This window comes from Buceros rhinoceros, unplaced genomic scaffold (genome assembly GCF_000710305.1).
Source record: "Buceros rhinoceros silvestris isolate BGI_N320 unplaced genomic scaffold, ASM71030v1 scaffold8482, whole genome shotgun sequence".
Classification (NCBI taxonomy): domain Eukaryota; kingdom Metazoa; phylum Chordata; class Aves; order Bucerotiformes; family Bucerotidae; genus Buceros; species Buceros rhinoceros.
In genome coordinates, this window is record NW_010400849.1 from 143,383 (window position 1) to 159,287 (window position 15,905).

Below are 15,905 nucleotides of genomic sequence, written 5' to 3' on the forward strand. Positions count from 1 at the left end.
TGTGTTCAGCAGTTCTCCTTCAGGCTGTGCTGCCAAGATACCTGCACTGGGTGTTGTAGAAAATACAGCCGAAGTGTGAACTGACACTGTACAGTCAAGGTCAAACTGGTATTGGGCTTATCCCGAGCCTGATAATAATGTATAAACCGTGAGGATTCAGGAGAAGTGGAAATGATTGTTTTATAAAGTGAACTGAAGCCACCAGCAGAAAAAACAACATTTTCGCATTGTAGCACCCTAGCTACTGCCTTAACTGATACCAGGAGAGGCTTTGACAAATAAATCCGAGCATCACCTGGGAACATCTGACTTCTTAAGGCCCCTTCTGTCTGGCTTTCAGTGCAGAAAGCAAGTTGGTTTCACTGGCTGTTTGACAAATGTTCTGTCTAGTGGGAGACAGAGATGATGTGGTTCATTTTTATTGCTTTAGATCTGTCAACAGCTGAGGACTCATTGTTCATGAGAGGTTTTTGACTCATCTGAAGTTCCTGACAAAGGTGGCTGGAATCTTTCCTTAGTGGTTCTGCTCTTCAGTCACACAGAAACAGATGCTGACATTCAGCCATGTCTTACCCGCCCAGAGGGCTGTCACACATCTGCCGTGGCTCCAGGTTTTCATGATGTTTTCTGCTTGTTCCATGTCACTGCGAGCGTTTGGAAGGAGTGCCACGCACAACCCTGTCAGTCACAGTGGGGCACATCCAAGCCCAGCTGACACACAAGCTGTGTGTCATCTTCGTGAATCCAGGAAGTGGGAGAGGAAAGGTGAATGCTACAGGAGAGAGGGGGTGGGGTCTTCTGTGCCAGAGACCTGGGCGGAGCTTCCTCAACAAAGTATGTGCTCAAGAGCATGCCAGGCACTAGCATAGTGGTGCCTCACTGCCAGGAGGGTAGCCAGAGCCCCAGAAGATGGAACATCAACGTTCCTTCAGTACCGCTGTGTACAAGTAAATGTTTCCTTTTCATGGTCTCATAAAAAACTTCTCGCTTCTCTTCACATTTATCTTATCTGGGTTTCATTTGTACCAATCTGTGATCTTTTTAAGCGGACTAGGATGTCCAGCAGCATACCAGTTCCTAGTCAAAAAGTTTTAAATGATCAATGACAAAACCCCAAGTTCTTGTCCCCTTACACAAACACAGTACTCTGAGTTCAGTGTCCATTGTGCTGTCAGGAAGGTATCATGTACTGCTCTGCTGTCAAGATGAGCTCTGTCATTCTGCAAACAACGAGTCCTGTGAGTTCTGTCTCAGAAGTATGGAGAAGGCAGGGTGAGAGTCCTGCTAAGTCCTGCCAGATGCTAGGAGGAGTGCTTACAGGTCTGCAGTCACAGCAAGGAAGAAATGAACCATGCGAGCGGGTTGGAGGAGTGACACGCATGTGTCAAAATACCTTGACGCAACTTTGAGTGCTGTTCCAAGCACAGCAGTAGTTACTGACGTGCTGGGTGTCTGGGTAGGTGACTCCCCTGGCAGTATGACTGCTCCAACACAAGTGGGCTCTGTGGGTTTGTGTCTTGGGGGTGAGTGGAGGAAGAGGGAATGAGTTGGGGACTCTCAAGGACTTACTTGGATGCTTCTTTCCTTGCTTATTTTATTTTATAAAATGATATGTGTTCACAGGCATGTACAGTGGTTCCAGCGCTAACCATAACGGTCCCTCACCAGGTATATTGCCACCTTCTCATGACATCCCTTCAAGACACCATCCACTCGACTCTACCCTTTCCAGTCCACATCACCATCAGTCACCGCTGGAGAGTGCCAGGGAAGGGTACGTGTGTGAAACATGCTTGGCCTCTGTCTGGCATGATAATGAATGAGGAATTGTTTATTTTACTTTGCGTGGTGCTGTTCAAATGGAAAACACTGGCCCAAACTAAGCAATTCTGTTTGTTTTAGAACTGTAGAATAACTTAGTTTTGAAGGGACCTCAGAAGGTCATGTCATCCATCCCCTGTGCAAAGCAGGGCAAACTCTGACATGACTATCAGGCTGCTCAGGGCCTTGTCCTTGTCTTCAACAAAACACACTGAGATCTTCTTTTTTTTCTTCATAGCATGCAACTGCATTTAGAAGGTTTTTTTTTCTAAATTCTTCCTTGATGACTTGTTGTAGGTTTAGATAAGTGCAGAGATCTTTTCTCAGCTAAAATGATTGGAGAAATCTCTCAAAGGGTAAAAACTGTGACTCCCTCAGGGACAAGGCCGCAGTTGCTGACACACACTCAGTGTCAGAGAGGCAAGCTTTCTCACCGCCTTGCTCTCTGATCAGATTTTCTGTAGTACCTCTCCCAGCAGCAGGCATGACCCAGGAAGACTCTAACCGGGGAAGAGTGTATTGTCATCACACTGACTGTACCGACTGCATTGCTACCGCATGGGTTGCATTGCACTGCTGCAGGATCTGAGCTTTCGAAAGCACCATTTCTCAAGGACCTCAAACATCCTCTCAACAGTAAAGAATCTCTCTAAGCCACAAAATTATTCTACTCTCATCTTTTTTGCTCAGATATTTTTTTTGTGCCTAGACTTATGCAAATTAACCATGAAACTTAAAGGTTTTCTTCCCAGCACTTTGACAGGGAGGGAACTCTGATTTTGTTTTACCAATGGGAACTTGAGATACAGAGAGATTAAGGGATTCTTTTTTCCCTAAAAATATGTTGAGGTTCTTTAGAAAATGCAGCAATTGAATGTAGAGTTTTTCCATCCTAGTCCACTGACGGACCCATCCCTTCTTGTATATGGAGAAAGGGAAAGCCAGAAAGTTTTTAATTGTGTGCTTTAAGCAAAGGACAGAATGCAGAGTGTATGTGCAACGGAAAGGGCACAGTAAGGAAAATTACACCTGGAGTAGTTAAGAAAATCTGATTGACACAATTCAATTAGGAACTTAGCTTCTATACCCAGCTCCTCCTTCAGCCATCTCTCCTGACCTATGCCAGTAGCAGCACCAGTGCCCACTTCCAGTGAATGATGCGTATCTGCCCATCACAGGAATAGACAGGAATAGACTTCTCCTGCCCTGGGCACATAAGATGACTGTGCCCAACCCTTCTCCTGCCCTCCCTGCCACCCACATTCCTCACCTTGTATCTCCTGTCAGCAAAGTTGTGACCATGGCCAACTGGAGGCACTGACTGAGGTGGAAGTTATACCAGATAAATCTGAAGTTTTCTGTAGCAGAGAGGTCAGTGAGCACAGGAAAGAGGAATGGAGACAGACACCAAAGTGAAGGTAAACCAGGAGCTGTTCTTCCCCTGCAGAATGGGGCTGCTTGAGCCCGACAGAGTAGGATCCTTCCTCTCACCACTGCTCAGTGCACTGCTCAGCTGTTTCGTCTTTGAGTTGGTTCTAGGACAGGCTTCTTAGGGAAGCTGCAGCAAAAAATCCCAACCAAGAGTGAAATAAGCTAAGGGTATACTGTGGGAAGGATTTACAGGCTGTCAGCAAGGTGGGTTTGTTTCAAAGGCACTTCACGTTCTGGGACTGTTCATAAGAACTGAAAGGCAAGATTTGACCAGAATGAGTGCAACAGGCAGCTTCCCAGTTTGAGGGGTCTGAAGCTCCCAGGTGTGTTCTCCTTGCTGCTCCTCGTGTTTCCATTCCAGAGCACAGTACTTCTCTTTTCAGCGGAAACACTGTGGTGAGTGTGCTGAGTTTCTCATCTGTGTCCTTCTACAGACATTTTGATCATTTGCTTAGGCCAAAGTTCACATCAGAATTATCTCTGCTGTTTTCAGTCCAGTGGAAGAGGTTTTCCTTCTCAGAGGAGACAACAGTAGTGACTTATTATCTCAGAGCTTATATACTTGAGTAATGCAAAACCTTTGCGGAAACACCACAGTTAGTATCCTGTAACAAAACATAAGAGTGAGATGATAGCAGATTTCCAACCATGAACCAAACATCAGGGGATGGAGAGTGGAATGTGTTTTTGAATAGCTATTTTAAAACAGGGTATCTAGTTTCATGACATAATTACTTGGAATTTTTCAGCATCTCGAATGCCATTTTCAAAATAATCTGTATTCAGGACTGTCATACCCAGTCCAAGATGTATTTCAATTGTTTATGCTTACATTATTAATCACTGCTGAAATAAAGCCCTGACATGACATTTTAATTGCAGATACAGAAACTTAGTGTGAACTAACAGCCCTTCAATTTCATGTAGCACAGTTTTGTTTAAAGCATTCATCCATTTCACCGGGCAAAGTCACTTCATAATCTAATGCTCGGAGCCACTGAACTACAGAGCTGTTACCCCTCTGCCACTTCACAGCAGCGTGCCAGTGCTCATATAAAATATATATGGTTTACAATAGGAAAGAACCACCTAACACTACCTTGCTTCATATTAACTGCTCCAGCTTCTGGCACACGTTTAATGTTTTGCCTCATTTGTCAGCTGTCCCAGCATTCATGTTTCAGTCAATACAAAGAATTTCTATACTGTGAATCAGTGCGATGACAAGACTGTATTGCATAGTTTAAGTCTGTGGAATGAACCAAGTGATTACCATCAAGAAATCTAATTAGTGAGTCATCAAATATGCAAGATGCCAAAAACTACATGAGGGAGAGTACAAATAGTCTGCTCAAGTTTGACATAAGATTCAGAATTTTATTTAAAGGCTTTTTCCTTTTTTTTTAAAAAAAAACCCCTCTTATACCATCCTTTGCCAAAGTCAATATCGAGTGCAGCAGTCAATCTTCCCAAATGATTTTCTAAGACATTTAAACAGTTTGACAAAATTATCTAATTCACTTGAAAATGTTCTAACAAAATCTGACTTCATTACCAAATGTATTTATACTGGCTTTATACAATAAGGAGAGTATTTTTTTCAAATTCTGGCATGAAGTGTACGCTAGACCAAGAAAATTTACTTATATTGATATTCATTAAACTAAAAGTGCGTGACTGAGAAATATTTTGGCAACCAGAAAGTGGGCTTGTCACGATCCAGGCTTAAATATATATGTATTTTTTATTTCAGGTAGCAAAGGTTTATTTTAGCATTTCTTGTAGCATATGCCATGTATAATGTCTAACACGGTGTCATTTTGCCAATTGCAAAATTACTCTATTTTGATTTGTAGCAGAATGAGGACAGAAAAACAGGTTTATTATTAAATCTTAGGTGAGCGTTGCACTTGGCTTTCTTTCTACTATTTTTTTAGCTGTTATTATCTAAGTCATCTAAAGCTACTTGGTTTCATTTGTAAACTATCTATCTCTGAACCTTCCAGTTCAGAATATTTAGGATGATAAATTATCAGCTTAACTGAAACTGATCTGACTAAAGTTAAGTGAGTTTGAGTGGTGGCACAAGTGAGGGATTTGCACCAATTTAGCTTAATGACCTAACAAGGTCACTTTGTCAGATCTGAACACGGTCCCTCTATATGTGACTGTGAGGCCCTCTGTCACTTGGGTCGCCCATAACAAACAGCACTTATGTTCTCAAAAGAAGCTGGGGGTACTGACAAATAATAACTTTATTGGGAAGGCGATGTGTCTCCAAGGGAAAGGAAAGTTAAACTATTTTTTTTATATTCCTGTGGTAATTTAGGTCATTTCTGCTGTGTAAACACAACAGTAAATGAAGAACCAGTGGGATTAAGACATCTGTGATGTCCATAGGTGATCATTAATGCGAACTCGGAATCCAATCTTGTGAGCCTTTAATATGTAGGACTAAGTAATTAAGATGAGAGGAAAAAACTTCTACAGCCTTCTTTGCCTGGCCTTCTCACCAGCTAACTGCAACCAGTTCAAACCATGTTGCAGACCCCCCCGAAGAGCCACTTACCCATACAAAAATCACAAGAAACAGGACTTAAAAACAATCATCAAGTGAAAAGAGACATTTTAATCAGGCTGCTTAAACATCAGAACTTTTGTTTGCTTGCTTCTTAACACCTGTTAACTCATATACCATAGAAATACTTAAAGAGTTCTCTGTTAAAAATTTAGCCCTTCATTTCCCTTTACGTAGTCACACAGGGTATACAGAGCCTCCCTTCTTGCTCATCCAGGGAACACCGGTTTTTAATTTCCTGACGTTTTTAAGGTTGAAAACAAGAACGCAGGTTAAAATCTCATGTGTGAGATATGTGCATGTACAACTACCATGTTACACTTTGGCGACAGGAGACTGTAAGCCAGCTCCTACCCACGTTTCAGCCCCGTTACACACTTTGCCAGGACCCTGACAGATGCCTCCACTTCAAAGATGGCTCTGGTCTAGCCTCCCTACCTGCTTTCAGCGAGCTGGGAGAAAGCACCCTCCAACAACCCCACACCTCTGCCCTGTGGGACTGCTTTTGGCTTCAGCTTTGCCAGTAGATGATGATGGCATTACAGAGGATTCGGTGGGTGCTTGCTCCTCAGATGGGACAAACTTAAATTGTGGCTGTGAGTTTCACTGTTTGCAAGAGCTAGTTTTCTGGAGCGTGACTGTTCCTGGGATAAGACTTAAGAAATTACCCCCAAACCAGTAAAAGAAGAAATGGAGATTCTTTTCAGTACTCCTTGAACTGCCAGAATCCAGGCCAAGTAGGAAAATACATTTGAGTGAGTACCTGATTCTCATTACTTTAAGAGACAATTAGGTGTCTTAACTACTTAGGTCTAATTTTCATTAATCTTTACGTTTGTGAGCTCGCATAAGTCAACTAGGGACTGGCATGTTGGTAGAATCTTTGTAGAAAATAAACTTCTACTCTGTAGAAGTACTCTGGAGAACTAAATACCTACACAGCTTTTATAACAGCTCCTAGGCCCAGGGAGATATCACTCATTCATTGTGATTCCACTGGAGACTACTCTTCATTTATAACAGAATACACAAGTCAGTGTTTTAGTGCTTCAAAAGCACTAAAACCAATAACAAGAAACAGATATCTCTGACAGCTGAAAACATTTTCAATGAGGGAAGCCAAGAACCCATCATAATTTATCTCTGTGTTATGGATCCGAGCACGCAAAAGGGGCATCAGTACATCTGTCCAAAGGAAGAACAATGTACAGGTGCGGAGCTGAGGGTCATGTAACAAAGAAAACCCGTAAGTAAAAGCATCTGGTTTCAGATCCCAAGTCATTTATCTCATTGTAGAAAATGTGATCAGAATTCATTTATAATCATGTCCAGATAGGCTTATACAGTTTTCTCCCCCGTTAAAGCAGAATTAGCATTATCAGAGGCTTACTTCAGCAATACACCATTAAGAATAACCTAGTGCTTGATCAGAGATAAAATACCGTTTGGCCATCAGCAGAAATAGGTGGGCATGCGTGTCATTTGTGCTCCTAAAAGGGCTGGACTGACACTCATTAGAGAGCCTTCACCAGCACATCTCACAGTAAGCACTATGTTGCCTGACCAGAAGAGACACTGTAAGCGAAACCATGTCAGAGTAAGAAATAAGAGAGTTGCAGGAGAAGGTGGGAGGTCAAAGGAGTTGGTCAGAGTAACTCAGAAAGCATTTAACAACCGCCACAGCTCTTCTGCATTATATTAAAGATTATAGCCATTACTAGTTTTATCTGTAGTTATATTTACACATAACATCTGCAAAGCTGATTTTTTTTCTTCTTTTTTTTCCCAAATTTTGTTTTGCTTTGCAGCAAAACTTCTGCAGTTAGATGTACACTATATATGCCAAACCCAATAATCTCCCTGGTATAACAAACAATTAAGTTATCTTTAACATCTCCCGCTATTCGGTGTAGTGCCTTTTAGACTGTAAACTTGGAGAAAGTGGACATCAGCTACCTGCACAGGACCTGCCTGCACCTGGAAGCATCCTGCTGCCTACTTGCCACAGAGTAATGACCTTAAATGACTAAAATAAGATAGATCAGTCAAGCGTGCAGAACCTGCCAGGTATCTGTGCTTGATTGCATATCTCTGTAATTAACTTCCTGACAGTCACTTGATCCTAAGGCAGTATACTTTATTTGACTATGTATTATTATTACTTTGTCCACATTAATATTTTTTCATTACTTCCAAAATATGTTTTCCTACTAGATCGTTAGGAAGAATAAGTTTTTGACTGTCCCTTCTGTGTAGTGGCGTCCACTGTAGTGATTCATCAGCTTCACTTCAAAGATTATTGAATAAACACTTAAAAATAAAGACATCTTTTAGCTTGGCGCAGTTCCCATAATGATCTCTGTGATGAACTGCTATGCAGAAATTGCACCTATCAGGTCAGAACTATTGCAAAGATACTCATTTAACAGAGAAAAAACGTGTTTGTGTCTCTGTGTGAGTTTGTGTAGGTAATGAAATGCATCACAAAACACTGAGTTGTGTTTACACCCAACTGAGACTTGTGAGAGAAGACTGTGAGTATTTCGGTACGTCACTCTGTGCCTGAAGAGAAGGCCCATGCAGAAAGCCTTTGAGCGTACCAGGAAAGGACTACTTCGGTCCTGTGTAATTTCGAACCCCAAACTGTTTTCATATCAGTGTTATTGGTATTATTAAAAATAGTCTAAAGCAATTAAATGACCTAAGAATCTTCAGTCATGTAAAAGGTCCTGTGGGTAGTGTTCTCTGTACTGTTTAGGAAGCCCCTCTTTCTAGGGGGCTTTTCTAGCTCTGTTTCATAGCTAACAAGCTTCTGCTGTCATTGTACGGGCACTTGTTGGCACTGACCAGAGTGTGGGTGAGTGAAGATGCAGAAGTAGATTCAAGGAATCCAAGGCAATATTCTGAATGAAAAATAGTACCTGGTATTCCTCTAGAAGCTAGGAGAAGGTTGACATTGCCTTGGTCCTACTTTAAAGATGTCACACACGGAGGTATGTCACGCACTGCATCAGTGGCAGAGTCAGGAGCAGAGCTTAAGTCTCTTGACGGCAGCCACCTACTCCAGCTGGCCACAAGCACAGGGAGAAAAGAAAACCAGGAAGGCAGTGTCGTAGCCTGCAGTCACGGAGCAGAGACTGAGGCCCTGTAAGAAGGGCCGTGTGTCACAGCCCAGTAACTTGTTTGCTCTTTGTTTATAGGAAAGGGTAATAAAATGCAATGATGCCCAGCAAGGTGATCTGCACTGAAGGATTTATTATATATCAGGGAGAGGGGGGGAAGAGGAGAAAGGAAGAAAGAGGGAGAGAAGGAAAAGATTCTTTGCATTCCAGAAACGTAGCCAGAGGCACCTGGCAGTGATTAGTGCAAAGGTTCACCAAACTTCAGATAGAGTCCGTCTTAAAAAAAAATAAAGTAAAAAAAAAGTGAACGGTATAACTGTTTCCTGAGCATGTGCTGACAGAAATTCCCGCAGGGCAAGACCCAGAACAGAAACACGTGGCAAGAGATTGGGTGCTGTCCAGAGACCAGATTAGCAGAGCTTTACACATCATTTTTAATATTACGGGGAAGAGATGAAAATCAGTGTTAACTTTTTTTTGCATTAAAAAAATAATCTCCTGGTCCTGGAACTGAATTGGACTTTCCCACAATATAAGTAACTTTAACGCTTGGGGGAGAGACTTTATGAATGAAGTGGTTGGTACACCAGATTTTATGGTAGAACCTGCTTTCTTGGAAAAGCTCAGTTTCTGTAACTAGCTGCAATACTGTACAAGTCACTTGAGATAAAACATGGGGCTTCTTTGCTTTGCACTTCTTACTCTGGTGCTTTATTGTATACTTCATATTAACGTGCGTTAAACGAAATTCTCAAAGTCAAGGCTGTTTGACAGGGCAACACGCTATGCATGAGAACTGTATTACAGAATGGTCTTATAACACAAAATACACAAAAATTTATTTGAGATAAAGGACAGATGTTTTTCAGTCTGGATTTGGTTCTGTTTCCACTGAACTCACTGGGTTGAGGTTCTTTGCCTAGCTGAGGAATCTGCCAATCAAGCCATCACATCATAAAAAAAAAACCAACCCAGACAGTTTTCATATGGGAAACATCCCTATTTTATATATTTCTATTTTGTGGTTACTCTTCATTCCCACTCATTATTCAAGAAGCTTTGCTTGAATTTATTTTCACTGTTTTTCAATTTTCAATTCCATCCAATATTTACTAATTAATTGTATTCTGTGTAGTTTTTGATAGTCAAGAGATGATCAACTAGATCATGAAAAAGCTCATCTTAAAATGGCTCAAAAGCTGGCTTTACCATTTCTTACTCCATGTGAATTTGCCCAGGAACTGCTACTCTGGATGAATATAAAAAACGTACGTCTTGACATCTTGACAGAAAGCTCAGAAAAATCAATGTCAATACGTATTTAATTTTTGGTTCTTTATGTTGCAATAAGATTGGAACAAGACATTTGGTGTGCATTGTGAAAATACACCAGTTCTTATGCATCACTGCCAACTGCGGGAGGCTGAAAGTGGAGGCAGGATTAATAATTCTAAAACAAGGTAATGGTACTTGTCACTGATTAGATGTCATTTCTGTAGATCACTGCTAGCTCATGCCATACCTAGATGGTTTCCTCACACAGGCCGTACTTACAATTTAATATGAACTTTCACCTTCGGAAATATATTGTTAAAATGGGATCACAAGAAGGCAGATTAATATCGTCTATGTTTTGACTTTTAATTTTTTTTTTTTAAAATCCTTCTGTAAAGATTGAGATTTCTGAGTGTTCCCATTGTTGTGAGTGACAAATGCTTTGTAGTTGAGGTGAGGAATTGGCTCCTTGTCTGACGCTTGCTTAGTGACTCCTTACGGGTAGTATCCTACCTGACTTACCTGCAGGAGTTTCCCTGCAGCAGGGCTGTGAAGCTGCCTTTTTTCAAGACAGTGTTTGGCATGGTGCAGAAACGTGCCTAGCATCATAGACAAGGTACATTGTCGAGTTGGGATCAGCTCTTCCAATGGTTTTCTGTCAGTTGTGTGGATGAAAGTATTAGATAAACAAGATTTTTCTGATTAGTCCTTTTACTTAATTGGCCACTGATGGATCCTCAGGAGAGCAATGCATTAGCTTTGCAATTCCACCTGAAATCATAGGCCCCTCAAGACTGGTATTATGTCCTCAGTGCCATCCTATACATGGTGCTTCAAAGGGAATTTGAAAAAAACCACAATACCTGGTCAATCATACAAAGTTGTATGATGAGTGGAGAGAGAGAATTCCTCTTTGCCTCCTTGAGTGATCAGTTTACATCCTGAAGCACGTGATTTGATTACCCCTTGCTTAGCATGGAAAGTTGGTTTTGGCCATTAAATTATTCAGTCCCTTTTAAAAATACTAGGTATTTTATTTGGTTCTGTGACTTCCCGTGGCTATGAATGCCACAGGCCAGGGCATGCTGTGTGAGCAAAATGTTCCTTTTGTTTTAAGCTGACCTGCTTCTCTCTGTGGTGCATGCCCTGTTGCTTCCGTGTCTTGGGCTGAGTGGAGAGGAGGCTGGCTCCTCCACTGCACCCTTGCAATCTGAAAAACTGCATTTTAAATCCTCTTCTTTCCATGGCCTGCTTCTAGTTTTGGCAGTTTTACTTTGTAAGAAAACCCTTACTATTCTCACTATTAGTCTTACTATTCCAGTATATCTTCAGCTGTTTTTAACCCCCACAATAACTTCATGCATCAACACTGAGCTGGTTTTTCAACTGTGTAATATATGGTCATTAATATGTAGATTCTTATTGCATCCAACTGTGTAGCTCCCTTTCTGTTATTATCGCTGCTCAAGAAAGTTGCATATAATTCCTACAACGCTGCTGTTCCCCAAAATGCTGTAAGTTCAAAACCAGTCCACAGTTGTAAGGAACGCAGGCTCCTTTGGTGTCCCTGTGTGACAGGGATTGGGAAGCGCCTACTGTCAGTAGGTCTGAAGCCACCAAAATGAATCTTCGGGTGAGGAAGCTTTCCTACTTGCCTCATATATTAAATACAAGCATGTTATTAGCCATAGCAGTTTCACCAATAGGCAACTGGGAATCCGCTGGATTCCGAGAGGGTTTGCTGGTAACTGCATTAGTGTCTGCAACAGGTGCTGACCAGGAATAAGGTAGATGCGTGGTTAACAGGTTGCCTTTCCCATAAGGGACATGTGGTTTCTGATATAACGGAGTAGTAAAAGCCTTGCAGTGGGTTAATTTGTTGTTGGAGTTACTAAATGTTTTACCATCAAGCATCCTTGCAAGACAGAGCAGACACTATCAGCAGTCAGACTACATCAGCAGTGCAAGCGAGCTCTAAGAAGCTTTCTCACAAGGTTTGGGAGATCTGTGCTCCTGAACAGAACTATTCCGTCTAGCCAGGAGCCCTCAAATGTAATGGATTAAGGAAGGATAAGGATTTTTTTTACGTGTGAGAGAGTATTTATTTATATATCTCTCTAAATAGCTATAGGTAGGCACAGATATATATGAAAAGAACCCAAAAGGACCTGGAAATTTACTGAAATATACGAGTTACAATTAAAGAATATATTTATTATTAATATACAAACCAAAGCAAACTGTGGTTGTAGTACAGTACTAACAGGAAATGTCCAGGCGATTAGTTACTGAAACATGTATGTCCAAGCTACTGCCTGGGAAATTTTAATATACTGAGCTGCGTTCCTGGGGTAAGTAGTTCAGTGTTTCTTCTTCCACACAGAAGACAACTCCTTTTACACTCTTTTCTGTTGCTAATGCATTATCTATCTAATTTGTATCAGGAATGAATCCTCCTTTCTTTTAACAACCTGAGTATCACAGCAACCTAATTAGTAGGCAAATATTCAGGCGAGAATCAAAAAGATGGCACTGGGAACTGGACAATTAGCTGATGAAAAAACTCCCCTTGAGCATGCCAGAGCACAGTCACACATACCTATACGCCCCACCCCCACCCCCCCATATAATATTTTAGGGACCAGCTCAGCTCAAGCTGTAGGCATTGTGATGAATATTTTAAGAACACAAATCCCCATGTTGCCCACTTGTGCAAATATAGCCAGATTTTGTTGATGAGCAAAGATCTTTTTTGGCTAAAAAATGTGCCTGAACTTAACTTACGGCAAACATGGTCAATTCCCTGTTTGGGAGAGACTGAGCAGAACGTAGTAGGTTTTACAGTGACCTGCCCCACTGTATGAAACTCTCTTCATGCAGAGGAGGCAGCGATGCTCAAGTGTTACAGGGAGCTTTCCGGGTTTCAGCTGAGGCTCCTGTGGTACGGGGAGTTCCTAGGATACTGGCTGCCCGCAGACAGCTATGTTTGCTGAGCCGCAGCAGCGAGCTGGCTGCTCACCCGGCGGGAGCAGGGCCATACACCCCACAGCACCCCTCCTGCTTCCAGTGGGGAACCTCACCTTACCCTGCCATCTCAGAGGCTTCGAGGTACAAACACTATCACAACTGTTGAGTTCACACACGGGAGACACAGGAATGCAGAAGAGTGTGAATGGGGAGAAGTGCTGCTTTAAAAATAACAATAAAACCTGTTAAATTCTTCCCAAGCTTTAAATAGCCTCTGGGAGTAGTTAAACTGGGTAGGGAAGCTGGGATTTTCAGTATTGCCACAGCTGGACACCTTAAATGTACCATTTCTGTTTGACATGCAACACATATGCATAGAATTTAAAAATGCAATTACTAGCAGTCCTAACAAAGCTCTCAATGGAGAGCAGCCTGGCAGGCCTCCACGGGGTGCTGGGGTTCCCAGCAGTAGCCAGGACAAGACATTTCAAGGGAAGGCAGAGGAAACCCAACACAGGCAGTTGCAGAGTACTCACTCACCAGAAGTATGTTCCTCCCCCATTCAGAGTGGTTTCTGGCTCAGCCGGACCTTGGAGTTTTTAGTACATCTTTTGTTTCTCTTTTTAAATGTGTGTGTGGTCATTAGCCATATAAATGTCACCATCATGATCTCTTCTAGCTATTATCTTTCCAATGAAAACAACTGCAATCTTTTTAATCTCCGTTCAGATAGAAGCATTTCCAGGCTTCTAACAGCACTTCTGGCATGTGGAGGACAATGTCTCCATGCATGCCGTTTGCAGGGGCTGGCGACCGTTTCGTAATTTGTGGTTGTGCGTTGCCAGCACCCGCTTGCAGCCTCGGAAGAGACCATAGCACAGGCTCTTCTGTAGGTCCCAGCAGATAATGTCAGCCCCATCTTCATGCAATGGTTCACCACAGAAACGCATCTGAAGGCATTTGCAGAAGACGTGACTTGTAGCTGGGCTGCACAACAGCTCATTTGTGTTAAAACTATTTCTCTACTGAGACCTTGGAGGAAAAACTACAGCCACATGGGACATGACCTTAACGTTTAGCTGCTTCTTAGCAAATAAACTCGGTATTTTCCCCCGAGCAGCTGCTCTTCAGCAGTTCAGGCTCCAGAGAGCATTTTCTGTCTCTCCTAAGGGGGGCACAGGCAGCCCCTGCGGTCCCCGCGTCCCTTTTGGCACCTCTGTAGCAAGGGCCACCCCAGCTCTGCCACTGAGCTCTTTGTAGTATGCACTTAAAACAAAAAACAGATACGGTTTCCTTGTTTGCACGTTGGCTCTTAAAATTCGACTTGGTCCTCTTTAGTTTATGTGTTGCTGATCATCACTCGTTGAGGGGGGGCATATTATCTTTCTCATGAAAAACTCATTTTCCCGTTCCTACAAATTTGGCTTGACAATGTGCTTGCCTTCACTTATTTAATAATAATGGTTTATTTCTTCGGTTTATTTTGGGGATATTCAGAGTCTCTGCGGTTTGTATTCTATGCCTTATTTTCCTGCTTTGGGAGATGGAATTATTTCAGCATAGGATGGGCTTTGACTGGTTGATTTATTTAAGCCCTTCTTAATAGAGTGTCACTGTGACACATTTGGCAGTGTTCCTCTGCCTCTCATGTTAAATCTGATTAAGCTGTTGTCACCATTAATTCACAGTTCATCTATATTTACCTCTTGAATGCTCCCATGTAGTGCTTAGCCCTAAGTCAAGCATAGCCTCGCTCCCCAAGTTTAATTCTAACTAAAGCAGAAGAAGCAGTCATGCAAACTGGTGAGTAACTGCTCTGGCAGGTCATGGTGTTTGAATGGCTCATAGAGTGGTAGAGGAAGACACCAGTGACAGATTTGGTTTTGAAACTATTCTTTGTACATCTGCAATGGTTCGTGCTCAATATTTTTTTCCAGCTAGGTGATATAGATTGTAACCTGAAGGGGTATTTTTATTTCTACGCCTGTAGCTGTAAAGTTTCAACAAGGTGGCTCTCAGAGAGGTGGTTTTTCTGGCGTCTGAAGGTTCTAGTGCTGCTCAAATTGCTGCTTCTTATGCTTAGCAAAAGCTCCAGAGGCAGCAGAGGGTATACGGTGAATGTGCAGTCCACCCATCCTGCACGTTTACAGTGTCACACTGGGCTGTGGAGCAAAAGGCCATTTGTCACTCCTACCCTAGGAGGGTAGAAGATCCAGCTTCTTTGTTACAGAGTTAGTTCACTGCCTCTCTAAAAGAGGCCTGTACATGAATGGCCAGGTTTTTCGTCTCATCTTCTGCACTGTGCCATCTTTCTGGGCAAAAATGGCCAAAAGACAGTTCTCTCGTCACTTCTGGGGCAGCTGCTCTACCACTTCTTGGTGGGACAGTCGCATTGCGGTACTGAAGCTTCTCTGCTCCACTGGTGGCAGAGGATGCCCAAGGACTTCATGGAAGGTGGTTACTGAGGCTCCTTCTCAGCTGCTCCCTCTCCTCGTGGGAGCATTGGGTCAGGGGCCATTCCTTGAGTGGGTCTGCCCCAGCGCTCCTCTGCTGGCCTGAGTCCCAGGTGTCTGGGGGGAATTCTCGATCTCTGAGGTACAACCACTTCTCAGTCTCCCACTGAGCAGTGCTGCCGGAAGCAAACACTTTGAAAGGATGGTACCATCCGTTGCAGTTAAAGCTGTATTTCTGAGTCTAGAAAACCCTACACG

At 42.5% G+C, this 15,905-nt stretch overlaps 1 protein-coding gene across 1 annotated transcript in view; it reads left to right on the forward strand.

Moving 5' to 3' along the window:
* Window positions 1-15,905, forward strand: part of GLIS1 (GLIS family zinc finger 1) — a 109,047-nt gene that overhangs the window by 81,400 nt on the left and 11,742 nt on the right. The window contains exon 6 of the mRNA XM_010132065.1: window positions 1,624-1,774. Within this exon, the coding sequence (XP_010130367.1) occupies window positions 1,624-1,774 (151 nt within the window). The remainder of the gene's footprint in view (window positions 1-1,623; window positions 1,775-15,905) is intronic.